This window comes from Miniopterus natalensis, chromosome 2 (genome assembly GCF_054644295.1).
Source record: "Miniopterus natalensis isolate mMinNat1 chromosome 2, mMinNat1.hap1, whole genome shotgun sequence".
Lineage (NCBI taxonomy): Eukaryota > Metazoa > Chordata > Mammalia > Chiroptera > Miniopteridae > Miniopterus > Miniopterus natalensis.
This window is the reverse complement of record NC_142082.1, coordinates 57005958-57030858: the sequence shown is the minus strand read 5'-3', so window position 1 is coordinate 57030858 and position 24901 is coordinate 57005958. Positions and strand designations below refer to the sequence as shown.

General features: G+C 31.4%; 1 protein-coding gene across 2 annotated transcripts in view; it reads right to left on the bottom strand.

Annotated features, from left to right (window-relative positions):
• The window catches only part of KLHL1 (kelch like family member 1), a 329988-nt gene that overhangs the window by 77969 nt on the left and 227118 nt on the right, over positions 1 to 24901 (bottom strand). For both annotated transcript variants that reach the window (XM_016216440.2, XM_016216441.2), the window contains one exon: positions 8312 to 8498. In XM_016216440.2, coding sequence (XP_016071926.2) covers positions 8312 to 8498 — 187 coding nt within the window. The remainder of the gene's footprint in view (positions 1 to 8311; positions 8499 to 24901) is intronic.

The window sequence follows — 24901 nt, the reverse complement described above, 5'->3', positions numbered from 1 at the left end:
AAAAATGATTTAAATCTAATAGAATTGTAGTTAATAAGACTGCCAAATATATGACACCATTATTTATTCATGTTCATGCTTTAGAGGTAAACATCAGCATTGGTCACCTATTGAGATTCTGGTAAAGATGTCACTTAAAAGGATATCATATATATATATGTGTGTGTGTGTGTATGTGTATATACATATACATATACACACACATATATACACACACACACACACAATACCTCTAACTAGAACTTTATGACAATAAACCAAGTAAAGCCTAAGAATGGTATAATATGTGAAAATAATTTATTTGTATAATTGCTTTAAAATATACTTAATTTAATAATTCTTATGATTAATAATAGCTGTTTTAAAATCTTTATCTGATCAAGATTAAATTCATACTGAATTATTGAATTTTGATGCATATTCCATTTAGACAACAAAGTTTATATTCACGGTTAAAATCATATGTGTAAATCAGACATGCAAAAGCTTTTAATAAGTGAACTCATCTTGCTCATAAACAAGAGGTAAAACTAGTAATATCCCAGGTGTCCATCAACAAGAAAATGGACAAACAGATTACTACTAAGCAATTAAAGAGAATGAACTATTGATATACATAACAACATGAATGAGTCACCAAAATATATACTAATTGACACAAACCTTAGATAAAAGGGTACAAAATATATGATTACATGAAGTTCAAGAATAGGCCAAACTAATTTAAGTTGATAAAAAATTAGAGAGGTCGTCTTTGGAGATGTAGAAGTCAGGGACTGACTTGGAAGTATATTAGGAAACTTTCTGGAGTAATGACAATATTCTCTCCCTTGTTAGGTGTTTGAATTAACTGTGTGTATATATATACATAAATGGTGTTAAAACCCAGTTAAAGGTACACTTAAGATGTATGCATTTCACTGTGTGTTATTTTACCTAAAAGCTCTAAATAACTGTGAAATTAGCATATTAGAGACATTAGTAGTTATTTATAGTAGGAAATATAATGACTTTGTGTTGAATTTTAAAAATTTTATTTAATAATTATGTCATGTGTTTCAGCCTAGAAATAGTCACTGAAAAATAAGGTTTTTTATTTTATATCTAAAAGTTACTTCTTTCATGTACATAAGTTATTCTTGCTGGAAATAATATACACATAAAAGTTTAATGAAATAATAAAACTTTTATTGTTAAAATAATTTATTGAGATTGTGGAATCTAAAGGACATAATAAACTGTGAAGAAAATAGATTCAATGACAAAGAAGAATGGAACAGACTGATGAATCTCAGAGGGAAAATGGAGGTGGGTGGGTGGCTGGGGAGAGATTAACCAAAAATTTATGTGTATATATGCATAACCCAGGGACACAGACAATAGTGTGGTGGAGGCCTGGGGTAGGGAGTGGGTGTGGGGTGGAAGGGATTAATGGGGAAAAAGGGGACATCTGTAATATTTTCAACAATAAAGATAAATTAAGAAAAAAAAGAATTTATTGAAAGTGACCTTTATAAATTTGTATTTGTGTACATAAGTTTTCTGAAGATTTAAACATATCCATTTCTGGGGCATTTAAAAATGCTAATTTAATAGTTCTTCATACCTATTCTAAGAATAAAATTTTTAAATATACACTGAATTTTAATGCAATGTCTGTATGCTATTAAAAAATAAAGCTGATAAGAAATTGACCAAATAGATCATTTTAAATCAGGTAGAAATGGTTAAATTATTTATAATTGTGTATGTATAAAAATATTTCCAAAAATAAAAGAGAAATAATATGCTATAGCATATTTGGTTATTTTAATGACATACATTTTATATTCCCTCCCCCCAAAAAAACCCCATAAAATAGGATTTGTTTATCTGTTCTGGGATTTTTTTGTCCCCTCAATATATTAGAGATTTAGTTGTAAACTTTAGCAAAATCTTTAAAAAATCATTTATTAAGAATTAAAACTATGTCAAGCTTTTATGTTGGCATTTTATAAAGTCACTCTCTGCACATTTCATTATTAATAGGTTAAATGTGGGCAAAGGAGTATAAGAAATAACAAATTTTGGAATTACACAGATATCTAGATTTAAACTCTTCCTTGACTACTTACTATATTGTAGAAATTAAGAACATTTTTAACCTCTGTCAAATTGATCAAGAATATACTCTCAATGTAAGTTTGTTGTACAAAGTGAATGAAATTTTGTATATGGTAGTGCTTAGAGGTAGGTATTTAAAATATATGCCATTGATGAAATTGCTTTATCATTTCCAAATGATCAGTTACTAAGGGAAAATATCATACATTCATAATATTTTTCTACTTAAAGGGTTCTATTGGGAAAATTACTTAGCAATCTTGTATTTACAGTTTGCCTTTCAAATCTTCCAAAGATTACAAGTAAAGGGGGATTTCATACTAATACAAAGTTTATGTTAATAACTAGCATTTTATACTTCAAAACGAATGTCTTATTTGTATATGAGATTTGTTCATTTTGGACATATTAAAATCAGTAAATAAGTTGTAATTTAAATACCCCAGATATTTAGTAAAAGCTTATTAGAAGTAACAAGTGTTTCTAAATCTAAAAACATGAAGTTTCAGCTTCCAAGTTATTTATAATTTAGAAAATAGAATTAATCTATCACATTAGGACAAAGATTCTCATGATACTATAAATTCTTACATTCCCACCCAGCATTTTTCATCTAGTTACCTGTATAAGGAAACATTCAACGGTTAGAAAAAATTCATAATGAATACAGATGATAATAATGGTGTTACTTACAGAAAAAAGTTGGAGCCCAGGAAGTATTTAATAATTGGATTAAGCCTGAATAAACTGCGGTGTGTCCATGTAAATAAGAATAAGTAAGCTATTTGAAATGACGTATTTCAAAAATTTAATGAAAAATAAATTTACACATGTAATATAAATAATAAATAAGAACAACAAAAATAACAACTTTAAGCATACTAGTAAATCTAAATACACCTATATTTAGATACCTATCTAGATAATTAATGCCAGAGATAGAAAGAGAGAGATGAAAACAAAGGTAAACAGGTATATCTCTCTGAATATGGAGATATATATTATGGCTGTATACAACAAACTCATATACCATATGTATACATACATAAACACATATGTATATGTATATACTTTTACATAGAAATTTGGAAAAGGAAATACACCACACTGTTAACAATTTTAACAATAACTGTATTAGGGTTATATCCTCACTGTTGGCTTTTCTTATCTTATCTATGCTTTACCAGATAAAGAAACTTAAAAATAAAATGGAAAAATAAATAAATAAATAAATAAATAAATAAATAAATAAATAAATAAATAAATAAAACATTGTTTACAAAGGAAAAAAATAAATAAACCAAACTTCTAAAGGAATTATTATTTCTGTGGACTTGTGAAAATTTTTTATCAAAATATCAGTAAATTTATTGATACTATCTACTGCATTGATTTAAATCTGCATTTAATTTCAGCTGACTCCATTTTAAAAAATTGTTCTCCTTATGAAAACTACTTTTTGTTATTTATTGACTTTTTAAAGCAGTATTTAGATTTATATGTCCCCTCATTTCTCATTCATAGTAGAATGAACATCAATAAATATATTAATGATTTTAATTGAGCTTAAAACATGCTATAAGTTACTACATTCGTAAAGACTTATTTTTCCGTATTTTCCAGGTATGGCAGTGAATTAAATCCTACTGTCTATTACACACTGCAAACTTACATTTATGACTGGATTGTCTTTTTTCATATGATTCACATGGTTCAACATTCTCCAGCGTTGTCTATATTGGTATAAAAAGCATTTACCTTACCCAGCATGGTAATTATTTATATAAATGTCATTTATGTGAATATTTTATTGTCTCATTTTCTTTCCTGTGTCACATCACAACTGTTTCATAGAACCCTCTATATACAGTCTTATGCCTCCTTAGATGACTTGGCCTTATTCCATAGCATGATTAGGAAGTTCAGCCACAGGTTACTGCTTGGTATCAAACATGTTAGAATGCCTTGCAATAGTTTAGTCTCTTTACATACTCTATCTCATTTAATTATCATAAATTTTACAGAAATAGAATATAATATTGAGAAAGGGCAAAGTGTACTGGAATTTTAAATGACATGCCTGGATTTGAACAGGCATTTTTCTGATTCCAAAGACTGTGTCTCTACTAGGAACATCACCTGCTTTCGAAGACCTCTGGAGTTCAAATCAGAATCGACCCTGTTAAGCCTTTCAGTGAAGTCTGCTTGTGTCTTTTCTCTACTCACATGCTTTTGTCTCCCCACTGGCTATATTCCAGCCATGAGGGATTTTTCTCTATTTTTGAAGATGTCATACTCCTTCAACTCTAAACCTTCACATTTGATGTACCTCTAGTATGGAATTTAACACCACAACCACTCTGCCATTTCGACAATGTGCTAAGCTAATGTCTAATAATTCTTCAGATTTCAGCTAGGAAAAAAAAAAAAAAAGCAGTCTCAAATACTTGCCTTGTACTCTCCCTATTTTTCTAGCCTAGACTGGGATGGCTCCCAGGCATTGTACTGATTGCACTTGCAATTCCCTTCTTGTAACACTCATTTTACTCATAAATATTTCGCTTACTATTTGTTTTCACATATTAACCTGGCAGCTCTGTGAAACAGGGGTCATATGCATACTGTTCACCATGGTCATAAATTCTTAGCACAGAGCCTGGAACAAAATAGATGTGTACTATTATTGAATGTATACATATGTCAGTATAAGAAAAAAGGAGAGGAGAGGACAATGCTCTGAAATTTCACAATATCTACAGAAAATTGTACCCATAGTTTATCAGTCCCATGAGATAGCCTTTGTAACTCAGTTATCACAGAGCTGAAGAGGAAACCAAGGAATGTTTACATAGTCTTTTCTAAGGAATAATATAAACATGTAAATAATTCCAAAAAATGACACCAGGTATTGTATTTCATATAGTATTTGTATTGTATTATTGTTCAAACTAGTCATGCAAAATTAATTCCAACATTTTGCTATACTATGATACATATTTTCTTTTTTTTTCTTTTTTTTTACATTTTTATTTCCTTTGCCTCAATACCTTTGAAGAAAACAGAACACAATTTTAAGATAAAATCTTAATGCCTATTTAGAGATAAGACAAATTAATGAGGTGTGAAAAATACTCTTTAAGCAGTAAAAGCATGATGGAAATAAAAAGAATTACCTTGAAAATGCCCTATTCACTCTTTAAATACTTTGTCATATAGATACATTGGGTTTCTATATGTTTCTGCTTCTCAAAAAAGAAAACAAAACAAAACAAAACAAAACCAAAAAACCAAAAAACCAAAAAACAGGTTTTCTGAGATTTGATATTGTTAAATTTTTTGCTACATTTATGAAATATATTTAATATCCAATTCTTATAGAGAGCTAAGGATATAGTATTCTTAAGAATTCTTAAAAAGTTCTTCAAATATTTTTTTCTGTTTTATTTCTGATTTAAGCAGGAAATCTTTTTAAACTTCCTGTATTATAACACTCATCTAAACCTCTACATTATTGGATAAGGTTTTCAATAACTAAATCATTAGTATTAATTCTAAAATGAAAGATATTTATAATTCTTAAGAAAGTGCATTTATAAAGAATTCTTTCAATCTCAAAAGACTACTGCGTAAGATGAAAGAAATTCAAGCCCTGGCAAACAGTTTAACTAATTAGACTCCATCAACTTACTTTTTTTATGCTCTCACAATTGTATTAAATTCACCAAGATTAAAAATTCAAATTAGTTATGCACTTTGGTTCTTTAACAGTATAGTGATTTTTTGTACTAACAATAATTTACTGTTTATTGTTCTGTTCAAGCCATAAATAAATAAATAAGATAAAATAAATAAAAACATTGGATAAAAAAGTTGTGGGACATTTACACAATGGAATACTATGCAGCTGTAAAAAAGAAGGAACTCAGCCTTTGTGACAGCAAGGATGTACCTGGAGATTATTATTCTAAGCGAAATGGGCCAGAGAAAGACAAAAGCCATATGATCTCACTTATACAAGAAATTTTATGAACAAAATAAACTGAGGAAGAAAAACAGAACCAGAGGCATGGATACATGGAACAGTCTGACAGAGGTCAGAGAGGAGGTGGGAGGGGGGACTTGGAAGAGAAGTTGAAGAGATTAGCCAAAGAACACATCTATGTAGCCCATGGACACAGATAACAGAATAGTGAAGCCAGGGGAGGGGTGGTGGGGGTTGAGTGGAGGTGTACAAATGGAGGAAAAATGGGGAATGTCTGTAATATTGTCAACAATAAAAAAATGTTATGCGCACATAACACAATATACAGATGACATATTATTTTATTGTACACCTGAAACCTATATGATTTTATTAACCAATGTCACCCCAATAAATTCAATAAAAAATAAAAAATAATTTTTCAAAACAATAAAAATGTTATGTGCAAGTTTACAAATGAAATTGAACTTGTCTGGGCATTCTTCCTGCAGAATACAGTGTCCTTTAAAAACAAATGTCACTGGCCACTTTGTAAAGTATATGATTGTCTGGCCACTGTGCTGTGCACCTGAGACTAAGGCAGAATGGTATTGAACATGAACTATGGTTAAAAAAATGCCATTTATTTGTGTTTAAAATTCGATAAACACGTATAAAACTGTTGCCCATTTATGAACTCTGAGACTTGGATGAATGTATTCATTGAAAGTCACTGAAAAACAGGGAATTTACTTTTATAAGTAAAATGAATGTTATAATGTTGCAATAAACGTTTCACTCTTCTACTCTAAGAGGTGGCTAATCATGTCATGTGGTGCATGCTATTGGCTATTTATTATTCTCATAAGGACAACATGGATACAGGTTAACATCTGTTTTTTAGTTGGAAAAAATATCATTTGACATCTTAGTACAATTTTTAACAACTTAATACTTTAGATTTGTATGTGATATTTTCTCTTTTACCACTTTAAAAAAGAGGGTTTTAAACCACTGTATCATTCTTTGAAAACTTCTGACACGTTCTCTTAAAGTAATAACACATATTAAGGAGAGAGAAAAGGAGGAAACGGAGACAGGGAAGCAGAGAGAGAAAAAGGGAGTGAGATGAATGCCATTTTCTTAGTTCTTAAAGCAACACATTATTTAAACTTTTAAACCGATAGTTACCCTTTTTATGTTAATGCTCTATTGCTCATTTTATGTGATAATTACTAGAGCTCAATATCCCAGTAAACAGGAGTTGTTTTTTTCAAAATAATTAAACTAGTTAAAAGCATCTAATATCTACAAGATATGTCCATCAAGACTAAAATGGGAATGTGTAATTTCCTATTAATGATATTAGCTTGTCTTCTAATTACGTTAATTATTAGCCATTATTAGGATCTTACTCCACAGAGGTTGAAGTAAGTTTTCTTGCTTCCTTCTGATTCTTTCATAACAAAGCTTCTTTAGAAGTGGCTGAGTAGGTGATCACACTGTTGCTTGCATTTTTTTACATGAGCTTTAAATATATTATGTATAAATATATCAATTATTAGGCACAGCCATATGACACATATTATTTGTCTTCTGGACTTGTTCAAGAAAATTAAGACCCATCTAAGAAAGTCTGAGGAGGAAAAATATTAATAGACATACTTTTCCACTAAGAAATGCAAGAGCAAAACCTTCAAGCATATGTTTTCAATTTTTTAAACAAATCATTCACTTCCTTTTGAAGGCCAAAATTGTTAAATCTATTAAATTTGCAAATTATAACTGCCACAATTTTTACACCAAATTATAATTGTCTATTTACTTGACTGGCTTCTGTGTGAAATTCTAAACTGCTCGTAAGCAGAAAATTTCTACATAATATTGCTTTCAGCAAGCAAGTACCTGGCAACATTACTTTCTTTTACTTGGAATGGAAATACAGTTCTAAATATATCCAAAAACTATTTGGCCTGTGTTTTCTAAGTGCTCTAAATCCCATTTTGTTTCATATGAAATTTGAACATAATGCATAAGAAAAAAAGGGTTTAAAGATAAATAAGAAGCAGAGGTAGCAACTACAGACTGAAAATAAGAGGTGTTTTTAAATGGTTCCCTTAATCTTAAATCTTAAAGGATAAAACTAAGTTTGTGAGAAGGTTGTAGGTATTATACAGGTTGCAATGTTAAAGTGATGTGATGGTGAGATACAGAGTATGCATTATAAATAGATCTAGAGTGACATACCTTTGTTGTTATCCATTCCTCCGACAGCATACAGAGTTCCAACTGTAGATTTTCTAGGTTTAGTTCTTGGACTTTGCATTAAAGTTCTTCTTTCTGGCAATAGATGATATTTCATTGCTTCCAGAATCAACTTTTGACATTCCAGATCATTCTTAAATAACGCATGGTTTTCTAGGTCAGCCAATATCTGTAAATAACACACATATACGTTAATAATGTTTTCTAGAAATGTACATATGACATCAGTAGTTAGAATTAGAAACTTGATGTTTATGATATTACCCCTTTGTTGAGAGGTATACAGAATGTAATAAGAATTAATTACATTGACAAGTAAATATAAGTAAGATGCATGCCTTCTAAGAGAAACAGAATGGATATGTTTTCCATTCAATATTATTTATTATCACTTTATTACACAGACTATAAAGGAACTTCTAGAGATCTCTTTTTCTAATTTTTTCTCTTACAAAATCTGTTTATAAATCAAATATAGTTGCCTATGTTGGCCATAAACATGTCTGGTGAAGGAAATTAAAAAGTAATCTTCAAATTAGTTCATAACAATCCTATCATGCATACTGGGTGGGGCCAAAGTACATTTACAGTTGTTCGTATGGCAAATAATACAATAATTCATGAATAATAATACAGGAATAAATTCTGTGTTTCATGTATGCACAACTGTAAACCTAATTTTGCCCCACTCTGTATTTATGTACTTACTTTAAGATATTCCAGATACAGCTTAAATGCTTTGCAGATTAGAAAAAAATGCAATACAAATTTTAAAAGGCAAATAAATAGCTTCCAATAGTGAAGCTAAAAATTTATTTTCAAACTCCAGCACCTGAAAGAACAATAGAGTGAGATCAGCAGTTTTAAGGTACATTATGTCTCTCTTGCTCGCACCAGCTTTTCATCCCTATATATTCTGTGTACTTTTCTTTGAACACATCTATAGTCTGCTTTACTTTCTTCTTCCTCTGTTACTCTTTACATTCTCTTATTTCTTGATTCTTTCAGTATCACATACTCTTTCTTAATGAATCAATGTGTCATTTTCAGTGACAGTTAAATCTGTCACATAGATTTAGAAAATGTATAAGTAACTAACAAAGAAGTTAACATTGGCTCATTGACCTTTTCTCCAACACTCGTAGGAAATTGTCCCACATCTGAACACTAATGTTTATTGAGTGAGTATATTAATATATGATGGCAGCATACAATTAAATAATTACTTTTAATGTTATAAATTTAACCTTAAGTAAATTTAATAGCCACTTTAATACATAAGTTACTGTTGGAGATGCCACAAAGAATGTAAAAAACATATAAGAGGTGGGAAAGATAAACTGAGAAATTCTGAGGCTGAATTGGAATATAAGGAATTAGTTACCAGGTGCTTTGGAATATGGAGGGGAAGATGTTTAATTAAGTCCAGGCTATGTTTCTCATCTCATATATTAAACCTGAGTTGCCTCCCTGCCAAATTTCATTCTAAACACTAAATAAGAAAAAAAATAGATTAAAGTGAAGGGATTAAGCAATAAAAAATTAAAAAATAGAAAAACAAAAAATAAAAACAAAAACAACTCATAGACACAGATAGTAGTATGCTGATTACAAGAGGGAAATGGGGTTGGAAAGAGGCAGAAAGGGTAAAGGGGGATAAATGGTGATGAAAGGAGACTGGACGTGGAGTGGTGAACACACAGTACAAAATGCAGATGATGTATTAGAGAATTGTACACCTGAAACCTATATAATTTTATTAACCAATGCCACTCCAATAAATTCAATAATACATATTTTAAAACTTTCTAAAAAAGTAAAGAAAAGATGATATGGAATAGAATGAGGGGTCTCTAGTGGACATTTTTAAAATGATCACTATTTTACTGTTTTAGTAACACTGTTATTTTTAACCACCAAAAAAAATATCTATTTCTAACAAGGGCCTTGTAGTCTTTATAAACTTTAAAAAGCAACAATAACAAAACAACAACAACAACAAAGTAAGGAACAAATTCAGATTAATAAAATGATTAAGCTGACTTTTAAACTCAATTGTCTAGATTTTCTATAATGATCCAAGATTAACACAAATATTGATCCTCCTTATAAATAAGTATGTTTTTTTAAATTCTTTAATTTTCCATGAAACCTGAACTATTGTGACAGTTTCTTTGCTTGTCAAACTTAGAAAAATATCAATATGCTTCAATAACTGTATATTACTTAGAAATATTGTACAAGTTTATTGTACAAGCATTTGTACAATAGTAGTCTACAATTATATTTGGTTCTTAAGATACTACATACCAATACTCTATGCAATCAGGGATAATCATAGCATAATTCAATTTCCAAAAATAAATTCCCTTGAAAGTTTCTCAATATCTTCACTGTTAGAACGTCCTTTTAAAAAAACATATTTTTATTGATTTTTTAGAGAGAAAGGAAGGAAGAGGGAGAGAGAGAAACTCGATGAGAAACATGGATTGGCTGCCTCTTGCATGCCCCCTACTGGGGATCGGGCCTGCATGTGGGGATTATGTGCCCTGACCAGGAATCAAACTGGGACCTCTTGGTGCCTGGGTCAACACTCAGTAACTGAGCCACACTGGCTGGGCAGAACGTTCTAAAACTTAGAATAATCATCAACTACCTCCTTATAAGAGGATAAGTGTATATTAAACCTCAAGAAAATATTCTACCATCTACAAATCAATAATGTTTCAGAATAGTTTGTCATCTAAAAGATATATAAAAAATAAAAAATCCTGCGACACAATATGAAGAAGGGTAGCGGAAGGTATATTAACAACTAAAACTACATGCTATTTTAAGAGGTTGATCTTTGGCAGTCACTTTTTGCAAATACACTCTATTTCTTTGTAACCTTGATAGGTTTTTCTTTGTGACTTAACAACAACCAGTGAGTTATAGGGTTAAATTGTAGCTGCAGAATAGAGCATGGTCAAGAAACTTAATATGAGAACACTGTGTATGATATTCAGCGTTGAATAATATGAAAAATCAGAATAATTTATACATTAATAGTTAAAATGCTCAACAGTAACTTTGTCAGAGCATTCCATTTGCCAGAAATGTCATTCAATTTTGATTAAAATATATTATTTATAATTGTATGCATTAAAACTTTTTCTTTTTTATGAATTGTTCAAGTTCCATTGGTTTTATCACTAACTTTGCTTTGATTAGAAAAATTAAAAAGAAATGCAATTATTAAAACAACAGTTTTCAGAAATGATCATCACATTTGTTATTAAAGTACAAATAATTTGATTGTTCATTTTTTGAGAAATTGAATCACATGCTTAAAATAGCTATGTATTTAACAACGTGAAAATATTGATGAGTGTTTTAATTCTGAGTGTGTACAAGTAGACACTCCTCAAACCTCAGTTTTCTAAGAATATTTAGATGAATTTATTTCAACTGTTTGCAATATATAGAAAATTATAATTCTAAAACTATTGCTTCATAAACATGGAATGTATTATTCAAGTGCTGGATTTTGCATTGTTTTTCCAAACTCCAAATATGAAAATAAAATAAACGTTCATATCATTCAAAAAATTGTCTTCCTGTATAATTTACCTTAAGATGTCAAAGAATGTACTCTCTTGGAGAGAATCTTTATCTTGATTCTCTGCACTAATTTGCATATGTAGATACTAAATATTCTGAGTAACTCTTTTCTTATCATAAGAAAACAAAATCAAATTCATGCATTTATTTGTGTTACACAACCTACTCTTATTACATAAAGGGAATACAACTAATTTTAAACTAAAAGTCAGAAATGATTTGCATTACAAAAATTAGAATTATTGATAACCTTCTTGAAATATCATAAAGTAATGTTATTAAGCAAATATTACAGCAACATCCTCCCATAAATAAGAGAATATCTATATTGCAAGTTGTTTTTAAGTGACAGTAATACTGCATGAAAAAAGGCATACTTTGAAAGGCAAATAAAATCTGTACAAAGCATAGGAAACACCTTCCATATGGTCAGGGAATCCATTGAAAAATGGAATGCAATAGTGAATAAACACCTAAGAAAAGATAAATTTAAACTTACCATGGACCAAAGAAAGTATTGTCTCTTCTAACACCATATCCTTGGGCTATTAAGGTTATGAAAAAAAGTCTCACATTCATATGAATGTGACAATATTTCATTTACTCCATATTATTGCATAATATTTCAGTTTTGTTTTGCTACTGGGTCTTGTGAGAAAAAATAAACTTACAGAATTTGAATCCATAAAACAAATTTGAATCTTATTAGAAGTGACAGTCTTTACAGAACAAGTACCAGTGTCATACATATTCTTTCGAGTTTTCTGCTTGGCAAAATGAATAAGAGGAATGATAAAATATTATATGTTGTAGCTGCATGAAAAATGAATTTCTACATCAGTGAATTATAAATAAGTCCGATAAAAATAAAATATTTTCAGATATTTTTATTAAGAAGTTTCTCAGACATTCCACAGGGAAACAATGATTAAATGATTGCACTCAATGCTAAATGACCTGTTTAACTGTGTAAGGTGCTTGTGAAAAGAGAAAGCTCAATTATCAAAAAACTTGTAGCAACACAAGAAATAGTGAGGACATAGGTAAGGCTGTCCCACTTCACAAGGGAAAACATAAACTATCTCATGCTTAGTAAAGTTTTCTGTGTATGTACTCCCTTTCAGACAGATTTTCAAAGACATAGAGGAAAATGGACACGTGAACTGAAAATTTGGCAATTTAAGTTAGTTGGTTCACCAATGCTTATAGCACTTCCTCAGTTATTATATGAGCTTCTGCTGAGACTGGAAGAGTATGAGCTTGCACAAAGAGAAAACAGCTCAACTGTTGCTAGGCTATCAATCTGCAGCCTGAAAGAAACTCATCAATATGACTAGATAGGTCCTCATGTTATACTTAAAGTCCCATTAAGATTAGTTGAAAATAATTTTGACAAAGGATAGAATCATGAAATCTAAGAGACTGAAATATTTTCTTGTCTTTTTACTGTAATAACCCCTATTCTTGCTAAATTATTTGAGGATAATATTTCTATTTTTAAATAAATGAGAAAAGTAGATATAATAGTGCTTTCCATGTACTCTTTCAGTGCCATCATTTCAAAAAGGAAAACACAAATTACTGACAAGCTAAAGCTTACATCAGGTACAGCTGGATGATTTTTGCTTAAGTGTTTGTAAAAGCAAAAAGAAAGCGCCTATGAAATAAGGTGCAGGTTCATTAATTTTATTCTGAATAGAGAAAGATTTGATTGCCTTAAGATGAAAATTGGCTAAGTTGACAGTACAAATAAAGAAGGATAATGACATAATCAAAACAAGTAGAGCTCAAAAAATTAACTCAAATAATAGTTCTTAATAGCAATGAATGAAATGGGTTTTATGCTGCTATAATTTATGATTAACTCTTATTTATGTAATATGGGTTTGCACTCTCATAGGTATTTTGAGAGCTCAGAATTTCTAAAACTGAAATAATTGATCTTCTTCCCTACTTGAAAAATTTCACTGAATTCTAAGTAGGCTCTGAACTTTGTACTCATTCATTCATTCATTCATTCATTCATTCATTCATTCATTTGTTCATTCATACATTCAGCAAATATCTAGTCAGCACCAATTTTGTGCTGGGTACTGCAATAGGTCCCAGATATCTGCAGTCTCTCTCATCAGTAATTTATTCTACTCAAGTGCACCCTCCTTCCCACCTCTTAGAAAACTTTGATTAATTTATTCATGTCTAGGCTTTGTTCAAAACCATGCATTATATTCTTAGTTTGCAAGACATTATTCAACATCTTCTGACCAGCACTCCAAAAATTATATAATACAAGTCCATATTAGCTCTTTATTTATGCACTTTCAACAATAGTGCACATTATTCTGTTTCATAATTTAGTTCTTTTGATCTCTTTCATATGAGCAGATCATGCTTTTTTTTTTTTTTTTTTTTAAAGGAATATCTGTGTAATATCTGTAATGCCTTTTCCCTCTGAGGCTTCCATTAAATTATGACCCAATTTTTAGAGCCCAGTTTGTTATTTTCCTTAATTGAAGACTTACCTAATTGCTCAGGCCTCAGTCAACACAATTTGTTTTCATTGGTCATAAAAACTTTAATCATTTGCCATCTGTGTAGTCACTTAAGGGTTTATTAGTCATGCTAAGTCATAAACTTACAGGAAATCAGGAGAAATCTTTGGCAACTCTTACTTGGTAACATTATCAGGGATATAGGGTTCTAGGAATTGCTCCATAACTATTTAAATGATTGATCACTTACTTTAATTATAATCTATTAATTATAATCTATTAATTTATTTTAAAATAATGTATTCAGTATTGAAGTTTTAAAATATACAATGTATAGGCAAAAATATATTCAATATTATATCTCGAGTTACTTGCATAAATTAATCATCTTCATAAACACTTATGGTCTTTCAGAAATATCTTTGCTCAACCACTAACCAAATATTTATATTTTTAAATGATTTATCCCATATTCAGCTGATGGCATGCTCATTTCCAGTCATAGTCAATAGCAAAATTACATTATACAAATAATTTGGGATCTTGTACACTATTCCCTTTCTCTTCCAAAAGCCATCTCACTGGTTGACATTCTTATCTCTTTTCTAAATTTTTTAGGAAGATTAATAATTTGAAATCTTGTATGTGGCACAAAAAATCATCAACAAATTCATACTATTTCCACATAGTGCCCTAAAACATAAACATTCAAAATTTACTGTCTTGCTCTCTTGTGTTAATGTCTTGCATTACAATTGAAAGTATTTTCTTAATTAACTTAAAACGCCTAATTGATGTTCATTTCTCACTGTATCTCCAGACTGACCTTCTACTTTGACAAGGCTATTCTATTTATCTCCCACATGAAAAATTTATTACATTTTTAATATGATTTTTAAGTCTTTGAACTCTGACTTTTAGTTACTCAACTTGTTTTACCTGTGCTTTCTATGAACTTTTAAAAGTTTGTCTTTTCACATATAAATCAATATGCTTAGGACTTAGATTGTTATCTGTGATTTCCTTAATTCATGTGCTAGTACTGTGCCATTTGCACTTAGAAGTCACCAATAGAAAAATATACGATTTTTATCTTGCTTTTGTGGTTTTATATATAGTTGTCCCATTTCTAAATATTAACTGTATTTATTTTATTATAAAGGTGAAATCTGGAAGAGTATATCTTTATAAAATTCTGCTTTTATAATCTTATTTTGCAAGAGAATAACTGAAAAAGAACATGTTCAAATGTGCACAAATTCTTCTGAGACCATTATTTGTGTTCATTCTTTTAGATTATTCACAAAAACATTTCTGGTTGAGAAACACAGATCATAGTGATTGGTAAGTCATCTTTGCCATCTCAGTGAGGAGTCAGACACAGACTCAAATTGAGAAGAACTGCACCTTTGTTCTTTTTGAGGACATCATGAAATTTGTGATAGAGAGATTTGCTTATTCTATTGCACTTAATTTATTGAAGGCTTTCTTAATGTTTGAGTTGCATGCAGTGACAACTTTCAACGTGTTAAATGCATATTAGAATATGTTTGTATTATAGCCTGTGTGACAGAGAGATATATAAGGCCCACTATTTGCTTTTAGTGATACTGTACCTGAGAACATTATCATATTGTTTGATAAAAATTATTTATACATCAATAAAATTTCTTTTTCTAGAATGAAATTATTAATAGACATTTGTATTTGCCTTGCTACTTAGTTTTTCTAAACCTCCCCTTCCTTTCTAAAGATGTGTAGCATGCCTAAAATTGATTAACTGTATTATAGTTCAATGAGGTACTCAAATCATAACCTGAATGCAAACCATCTTGTGATAAGCAAAATACTCCTGAAAGAATAAAATTCAGTTGTGATATTCCGTGTGATCCTGCATTTCTGTACATTTTTCTAACATGAAATTTTTCTGAGTTAGGAGATAATGCCCACACCTTAACCATAGCTAACAAGTGCAATGGACTAAGTGCAAGGGTTATTCTCAAGTATACCTTCCTTGTGTGGGACATATCTGTAAGGGGCCTACACACTATGTCCTAAAGTAACTTCCTTGAGCCTGTAAAGAGCACCTGGTGCTATAAGAAAGATAGAAAAGTTCTCCTCTGCTTCTTCCATATTTTATCACAGAGACATTAATTCTGATGGTAAGAAGCAAATGATGCTCCTGGAAGTTTTTTGACAGAAATCTGCAAGAAAGCAATTGAAGAGACTACATCATTACTATTTGGAAAACTGGATCCCCCAATTTCAATAATAACGTTGACCTAGCATGAAATTTTTATTTTGCTTTAACCTTATCTCCATTATCTATAAATAAAAACTTTTAATTTCTCTCACAGCAATTACAAGGTGTCAGTCATATTTTACTTCACTCATTTCACTAAGAGAACACGGAGATAGAATTTTAATCACTGCATATTTGCAGATTCCCAGCTTTCTTTAGATTTACTCTGATCAAAGCCCACCGCACCTCTTTTGATCATCATCAGTGAAATAAATTTCTGTGAAAACATCAAGGTAAATGCATCTTGCAAGTCAATAAGGGATTAAAATAATTCTCCCCAGTGATGCAAATTCCACGGGGCATTCACTCTTGTAGAGTTTCTAAAATTTACGCATGAGATGAATTGTTCAAACACCTTGACTGAACACACTTCAGGGGTAAAAGAAAATATAAGTTTATTAATCTTGATACTAAAGGCCAGACACTTTGAGGTATACAAAAAAGTAATGTATAAGTTCCTAACTTAATAATTTATAATATACATTATTATGGGGTATATATTATTATTGTCTAGTAATTATAGTTAAGTAGGGTATATTAAGCTGTGATGAAAAGCCTAATATATTTTTATCCAATAGCACTGCTTTTTGTTGGTTGACCTTTTCAAAACAAGAATCATAAAACTATTCACTCTTCTTCTATTCTTTGCATATAACACTTCTGGACTTAAATAGCAGTTGAAAGTATTACAAAATACATTAGTCAACTTCATGTATATATATATATATATATATATATATATATATATATATATATATATATATATATATATATATATATATATGCTGAAAGATAATTGTTTAAAGAGCTATTAACTAGATTAAGCAATTCCAATTCTGGGTATTTATCCAAAGAAAATAAAAAACACTAGCTCAAAAGGATATCTGCACCCCCATCCTCAATGCAGTGCTATTTACAGTAGCCAAGACATGGAAGCAACCTGTGTCCATGATAGATGAATGGATACAGAAAAGGTGATATATATGCATGTACAATGAAATATTATTCAGCTTTAAAAAAGAAGAAAACCCTGACATTTGTAATAGAATGGTTGGACATTGAGGGCATTATACTAATGCTAAGTGACACAAGTAAGACATAGAAAGACAAATACCATATGATCTTACTTATATGTGGACTCTAAAAAAATCCTGAACTCATACAAACAAAAAACAGATTGGTGGTTTCCAGAGATAAGAGGTAAGGGTGAGTGGCCAAAATTGGTGAAGGTGGTCAAAAGGTACAAAATTCCAGTTATAAAATAAATAATAAATAAATAAATAAATAAATAAATAAATAAATAAATAAAAGTCTGGGGATGTAATGTACAGCATAGTGACTATAGTTAATAATACTGTATCATATATGTATTTAAAATTTGAGAGTCCATCAAGACCCAGAGAAGAGTGTGTGCAAGATAAACATCGCTACCATTGTAAAAACATATAAACAGCCCGGCCAAGCGTGGCTCAGCGGTTGAGCGTTGACCTAGGATCCAGGCGATCGGGGTTTGATTCCCGGTCAGGGCACATGCCCCGGTTGTGGGCTCGATCAATGACTCTCTCATCATTGATGTTTCTATCTCTGTCTCTCCCTCTCCCTTCCTCTCTCTGAAATCAATAAAGATATATTTAAAAACAAAACAAAAACAAATATAAACATCCTTTTCAACAGACAACACTTTAGGGAGAGAGAATATTGGTTAAGAGATCCCTTCCTTGAGAGAGAAGAGACAGCCTTAACATGAACTTGGAATTTTCCGTTTCCTGAAGAGTCATAGTTGTCATTTTTTCTATATTTTCTGACTATTATGTATAAATTATTCTTCCATCAATAGGAATAGAAGCTTAACCACAAGATGACATCAGTTACAAAAATTAAATGACATCTCTCTTGGTAGAAATGAGTTAAAATGAATATTTCTAACATTCAGGAGGGTGCATTTAATTAATTGGTGTAATAGATATTTATTATATTCAGAGAATTTTAGAGGAACTATTGTAGGAACATAAACATAAATATAATTCTTTAACTCAAAGATGTCATAATTTACTAAGAAAAGGGGATATATCTATAGTAATATAGCTAAAATGTTCTATTAGTAATGATAACTACTAATATAAATATGGGCAAATTGCTCTAAGAAACAGAAAGACATGCTTAGCCAAATGTTATGTGGGAAGGAATCTAACAAGGGATCTTTCTTAACCTGAATCAATAAGGATAAATACCTGTTTGCCAGGTATGGAGAGAAGTAAAGGATATTCAAGAAGATCTCAGGTCCAGAGGATAAAAGGAAATCTTGTAAAATTCAAAGTAATAATATTTATCAAAAACCGAAAGGCAAAGAAAGCAAAGGCACAAGTAAATGAATAGAACTATATCAAGCTAAAAAATTTCTGCACAGCAAAAAAACCACCAACAAAACAAAAAGGCAACAAACAGAATGGGAGAAGATATTTGCAAACAACAGCTCCAACAAGGGGTTAATATCCAAAATATATAAAGAACTCATACAATGCAAACAAACTCATACAACACCAAACAAACAAACAAACAAACAATTAAAATATGGGCGGAGGACCTGAACAGACACTTCTCCCAAGAAGACATACAAACAGCCAACAGATATATGAAAAGATGCTCAACTTCACTAGCTATTAGGAAAATGCAAATCAAAACTGCAATGAGATACCACCTCATACCTGTTAGAAAGGTTATTATGAATAAGTAATAACAAGTGTTGGAGAGGTTGTGGAGGAAAAGGAACCCTCATTCACTACTTTTAGGAATGTAAACTGGTGTAGCCACTACGGAAAACAGTGTGGCAGTTCCTCAAAAAATTTAGAATAGCCTTAGCTGGTTTGGCCCACTGGTTAGAGTATCAGTCCTCAGACTGAAGGGTCCTGGGTTCAATTCGGGCCAAGGGCATATACCTTGGTTTCAGGCTCCATCCTTGGTCCCTGTCAGGCCTGTGAGGGAGGCAACCAATGTATGTCTCTCTCTCACATTGATGTTCCTCTCTCTCTCTCTCTCTCTAGCTTCCACTCTCTCTGAAAAAGCAATGGAAGGAAAATATCCTTGGGTGATAAGTAAAAAAAAAAATTAGAATAGAGTTACCATATGACCCAGCAACTTGCTGAAAAATTTGGAAACATTTATTTGCAAAGATATATGCACCCTTATATTCATTGAAGGATTATTCACGATGGCTAAAACATGAAAACAACTGAATTATCCCTCAATAGAGGACTGTATAAAGAAGATGTGGTACACATACTATACAATGGAATACTATTCAGCCATAAGAAAAGATGAAATACTGCCATTTGTGACAACATGTATGAAACCTGAGAACATCATGCTAAATGAAATAAGTAAGACAGAAAAAGACATAGTTTGGAGTGATCTTTTTAAAATTTAGCTATAAAAATATTGATAACTGTTTTCAAAAGTCACTTACATTGAAAAAGGCAGTTATTAGATGCCCAATGTGTGCCGTATGCTACAGATACGATCTTAAGGAACTTACAGTATATTAGGCTAAGTAGACACACACTTCTAACTGAATAAAATATTACAGTATTAGTAAAAGAGTGTAAACAGGGTGCTGTGGGAACATTGAGGAGGAGCCTCCATCTGTGAAATGGGTACAAGTAGTCAAGTAAGTACCTCTTTGGAAAGTCAATCTCAAGTTGAGTTTTTAATGGAGAACCAGGTAATCAAGTGTGTGCATCTCTCAGTATGAGGTTATGGTATGGAAGTAGAAGCATGTGCTCAACCAGAATTTTTTTTTTAAAGACTATGTTACAGCTGCATGGTATCCCATGGTGTAAAGTATCAGCTTTTTTTCCACTCACCTACTGATGAGCACTTGGACTGTTTCCAGATCTTAACTAGTGTAAATTGTGCAGCTAGGAACACACTTTTTGAGACAATATGGATGGAACTGGAGAGTATTATGCTAAGCAAAATAAGCCAGTCAGAGAAAGACAAGTACCACATGATCTCACTCATATGTGCAATATAATAAACAAAATAAACTGATGAACAGAATAGATCCAGAGACATAGAGCATGGGACAGACTGAGGGATCTCAGAGGGAAGGCAGGGAGGGGGAATGGGTGGGGAGAGAGTAATCAAAGAACTTATATGCTTATATGCATAACCCATGGACACAGACATTATTATGGGGAAGACCTGGGGGTTGGGTGGGTGCAGGGTGGAGGGGATCAATGGAGGAAAAAGGGGACATCTGTCATACTTTCAACAATAAAGATAAATTTTAAAAAAAGACTTATGTTCTACAAGTAGATCAATAACTATGTGAAAGAAGGTTGAAACAAAGAATAATGTATGTAATGCTTAGAATATGATATGGTTTATATGTATATGATGTGTTCATTCCAAAGCCGCTGAACATTATAATTAAATCTGTGTTTTACAAGCTCACTCTGGAAGCACTGTGAAGAATGGATACAGGTGCAGAAAGATGCCACTGGAGTTAGGCAGTTATTATGGAGTGCACTTTAAAAGAATAATAACACCTAATCTAAAGGAGATTTAAAACTTTCTAAAGTACACTTACAAAAAATAAAAAGCTTGGTTAACACATGAAATAAAAATATAATAGCTGTTTAAGACTTTATGTCAAGAAAAAACACATAGACATGGGGTAGTGACAAAATAGTATTCTACTTTCCTAAAAAATTGACCAATCAGATGAAATAGGCATTTATCATTTAAATAGATCTTTGCATTTCAGGCATAACCTATTTATCTTCCCAGTTTTATATGTATTTTAGCATATGCCAAGAATAACAAACATTAGCATGAACGCATATTAGTGTGAAGTGAAATCTAGTAGGATAAAATCCTATCTTTTATTTTTATAATAGATGAATATTATGAGTGACTACTCATTGAAATCAGGTTTCAGGTATTCCTGGTGATTAAATATTCATAACTTCCTAAATTCTTCCCATATATTTGCCATTTCTTATTTTTAGCCTCCTTTAAAAAAGATTACAGCACTTGTGCTGAATTGTAGCAAATTGGGAAGTTGTTTAATGGTTTGGAAAAACCCCACAGCTGACTGAATTGAGAATAACACACTTATTATTATTTATGACTCTATTTCCAGGTCTTCATAGGTCAGCTTATTGAATTCAGTGAATATGCTGCTTTTCCAGTTCAGCAAAGCCAATTTTTCAGGCTACTTTATAGTAGACATTCTCACAGAAATGGAAGAAAGCCAATTTCTTAAATATTAACACACCTAGAACACCTTAATTTAGGATAATTTACTCTAAATGAAAATCCACTGTTTAAAACCTTTACTATTAAGAACTCCAAAACTTTTTAAAATGGAACCGCCCAGAACTGTGCTTCCCTAGTGTGTTCTGTAGATAATTCTTTCCATGAGATTTTAATAGCTATTGCTTAAAATACAGGTTCTTCAGAAAATCCAGGATTTCACAAATTCAAATTAAGAGACTCTCTTTATTAGGAGATTTGAGATACTTTATTGTGATGATCTGTGCTGTGAAATTTCAAAATGGGAATACAGCAAGTGAGTTTATAAACTTATTTTTACATGAACACTTTTGTGATGAATATCAGTTAGTAATATCTGCCCAGGGACAAAGTGTTGGGAAATGTTACTCTAGAGCAAATCATTGAAAATACTTCAAAAGGCCAAATGTAGAGGTAATAAGAAGGCTTAATAATATAAGCCACAGCTTATTTTAGTAAATTACAATTTTAGCATAAATATTTGTTTCTTTATTCATTGGGGAATATGGAATATTTTGTCTTTAAAGATCATATGTTTAATCCTTATACATAAATTTAATGTGTACTTAATCTGCCCAGGTATTGAATAATATATAACTGTAGGCTGCTTGAATTACTAAAATAAATAAATAAAAATAAGTAAACCATGGCATTGTGAAGGATTTGAATTTTGCAGAGATACCTCAATAGGAATATATAACTTTAGGAACATCATTGAATAAAAACCCAGGTTGAAATAAAAAACAATTTAAACAGTTGTCAGGAGGGCTGTTGGGGAGCTGGGTGAAATCATGGTGAAGGGATTAAGCAAAAATAAAAAAAGACTCATAGACACAGAAACAGTATGGCGATTATAAGAGGAAAAGGGGGTAGAGGGGAGGGAGGTAGTGCAGGAGGTAGAAGAGGGTAAAGGGGGAGAAATGGTGATGGAAAGAGACTTGACTTTGGATGGTGAACACAACACAATATACAGATGATGTGTTATAGAATTATACACTTGAAACCCTATATAATTTTATTAATGTCCACCCCAAAAATTCAATAAAAATTAAAAAAATCATTTTAAGTATTCTTAAGATAGCCTATCACGCCCAGCAGGGCATGGCTCAGTGGTTGAGCGTTGACCTGGGATCCAGGTGATCGGGGTTCGGTTCCTGGTCAGGGCACATGCCCGGGTTGTGGGCTCTATCAATGACTCTCTCATCATTCATGTTTCTATCTCTCTCTCCCTCTGCTTTCCTCTCTCTGAAATCAATAAAGATATATTTAAAAAAATAAAATAATAAAATAAAAAAAAGATAGCCTATCAAATAATTTTTATGTGAAATAAAATTTAACTATTTTTATTCAAAAACTTACTTTTTGAGGAGCAATTGCCACCCCAGAATATGCCTCTTTAGGGTATTATTTTAAGCTGGTTTTTTTTGTGTGTTTTTTTAAACAAAATACTTAAGATAGACCTTAGATCTTCCACCTAACTGCTTAAAATGAATTTAGAAGACCTGCTCCAGGAACGGCAATATCAAAGGTAACTAGAGTTTAATATGAAGACGTGTGTGGTAGAGAAGAACCTAGTAAGGCCCTCTTCTTCAAAGTCCGCTCTGTGTCTCATTGTTAAAGATGACCCAGCAAACATTTATTCACTAAACATTAGCTTTTCTATCTCCATGTAAGTTGCCTTCCTGCTCTTTGAAGTCCCAAACCACAACCACTTCCCCCTTTCTCAGTAGTTCAAGATGGCATATAAGCCCCTAGGGCGGGGCTCAGCGGTTGAGCATCAACCTAGGATCCAGGCGATCGGGGTTCGATTCCCGGTCAGGGCACATGCCCGGGTTGGGGGCTCGATCCCCAGTCGGGGGCTGGCAGGAGGCAGCCGATGAATGACTCCCTCATCACTGATGTTTCTCTCTCTCTCTCCCTCTCCTTTCCTCTCTCTGAAATCAATAAAGATATATTTAAAAAAAAAAAAAAAAAAAAAAGATGGCATATAAGCCTTAACTGCATTATCTGTCCCGCGTCTTTTATTCTTATGGAACCCTCATGTGTACATACATATTAAATTTGGTTATTTTTCTCCTGCTAATATGTCTCATGTTAATTTGACTATTAGTCCAGCCAGAACTTAGAAAAGTAGGGGAAAAATATATTTTCCCATTCCTATACTTTAAATGCAGATTTATTGGTCATGAATTTCATAGTACAATACATGACCATTTTAAAATAAATAATACAAATATTAGCTTTTCACTTATCTTCTCCCCCCCCTTTTTTTTTTGCCTTCTGCTGTCAGTGATTAACTCTTACCCATTCAAAATCTTGATTTTTTAAAATTAGTTATTGGAGCTTCGTGTCATACTATGATATGAGAAAACATTTTTGTAGCAATGCCCTTAAACTGCATGAGAAAAGAGAATTATAGAATATCATTTACATAATTTTTATTTTTAAAGCTATTTTCAACCAGTTGACATATTTATTTTTTAAATGTTCTTTAGAAGAAAAATATGTTGTTTTAAATCCATAATTAAATTTAATTATTTAAAATTTTATTTATCAATTCATCATTCCATGTCAAAGAAAAATAGATTTTCTTTAGTGGAAAAAAAAAAAGGCCTTAGAAGTATTCTCTTTTTTCTATTTTTTTAAAAATTTAATTTGATTTAATTTAATTTATTTTATCACCATTTATTCCCTCTATACCCTCTTCCACCTCCACACTGCCTCCCTGAAATCACCACACCCTTGTCTATGTCCCTGAGTTCTCTCTCTTTTGTTTTCCTCTTTTGCTCAATCCCTCCACCTCCCTCCAACAACTCCCTGCCCCCCACCGGAACTGCCTGCCTGCTCTCTATCTATGATGAATCTGTCTCTATTTTGCTT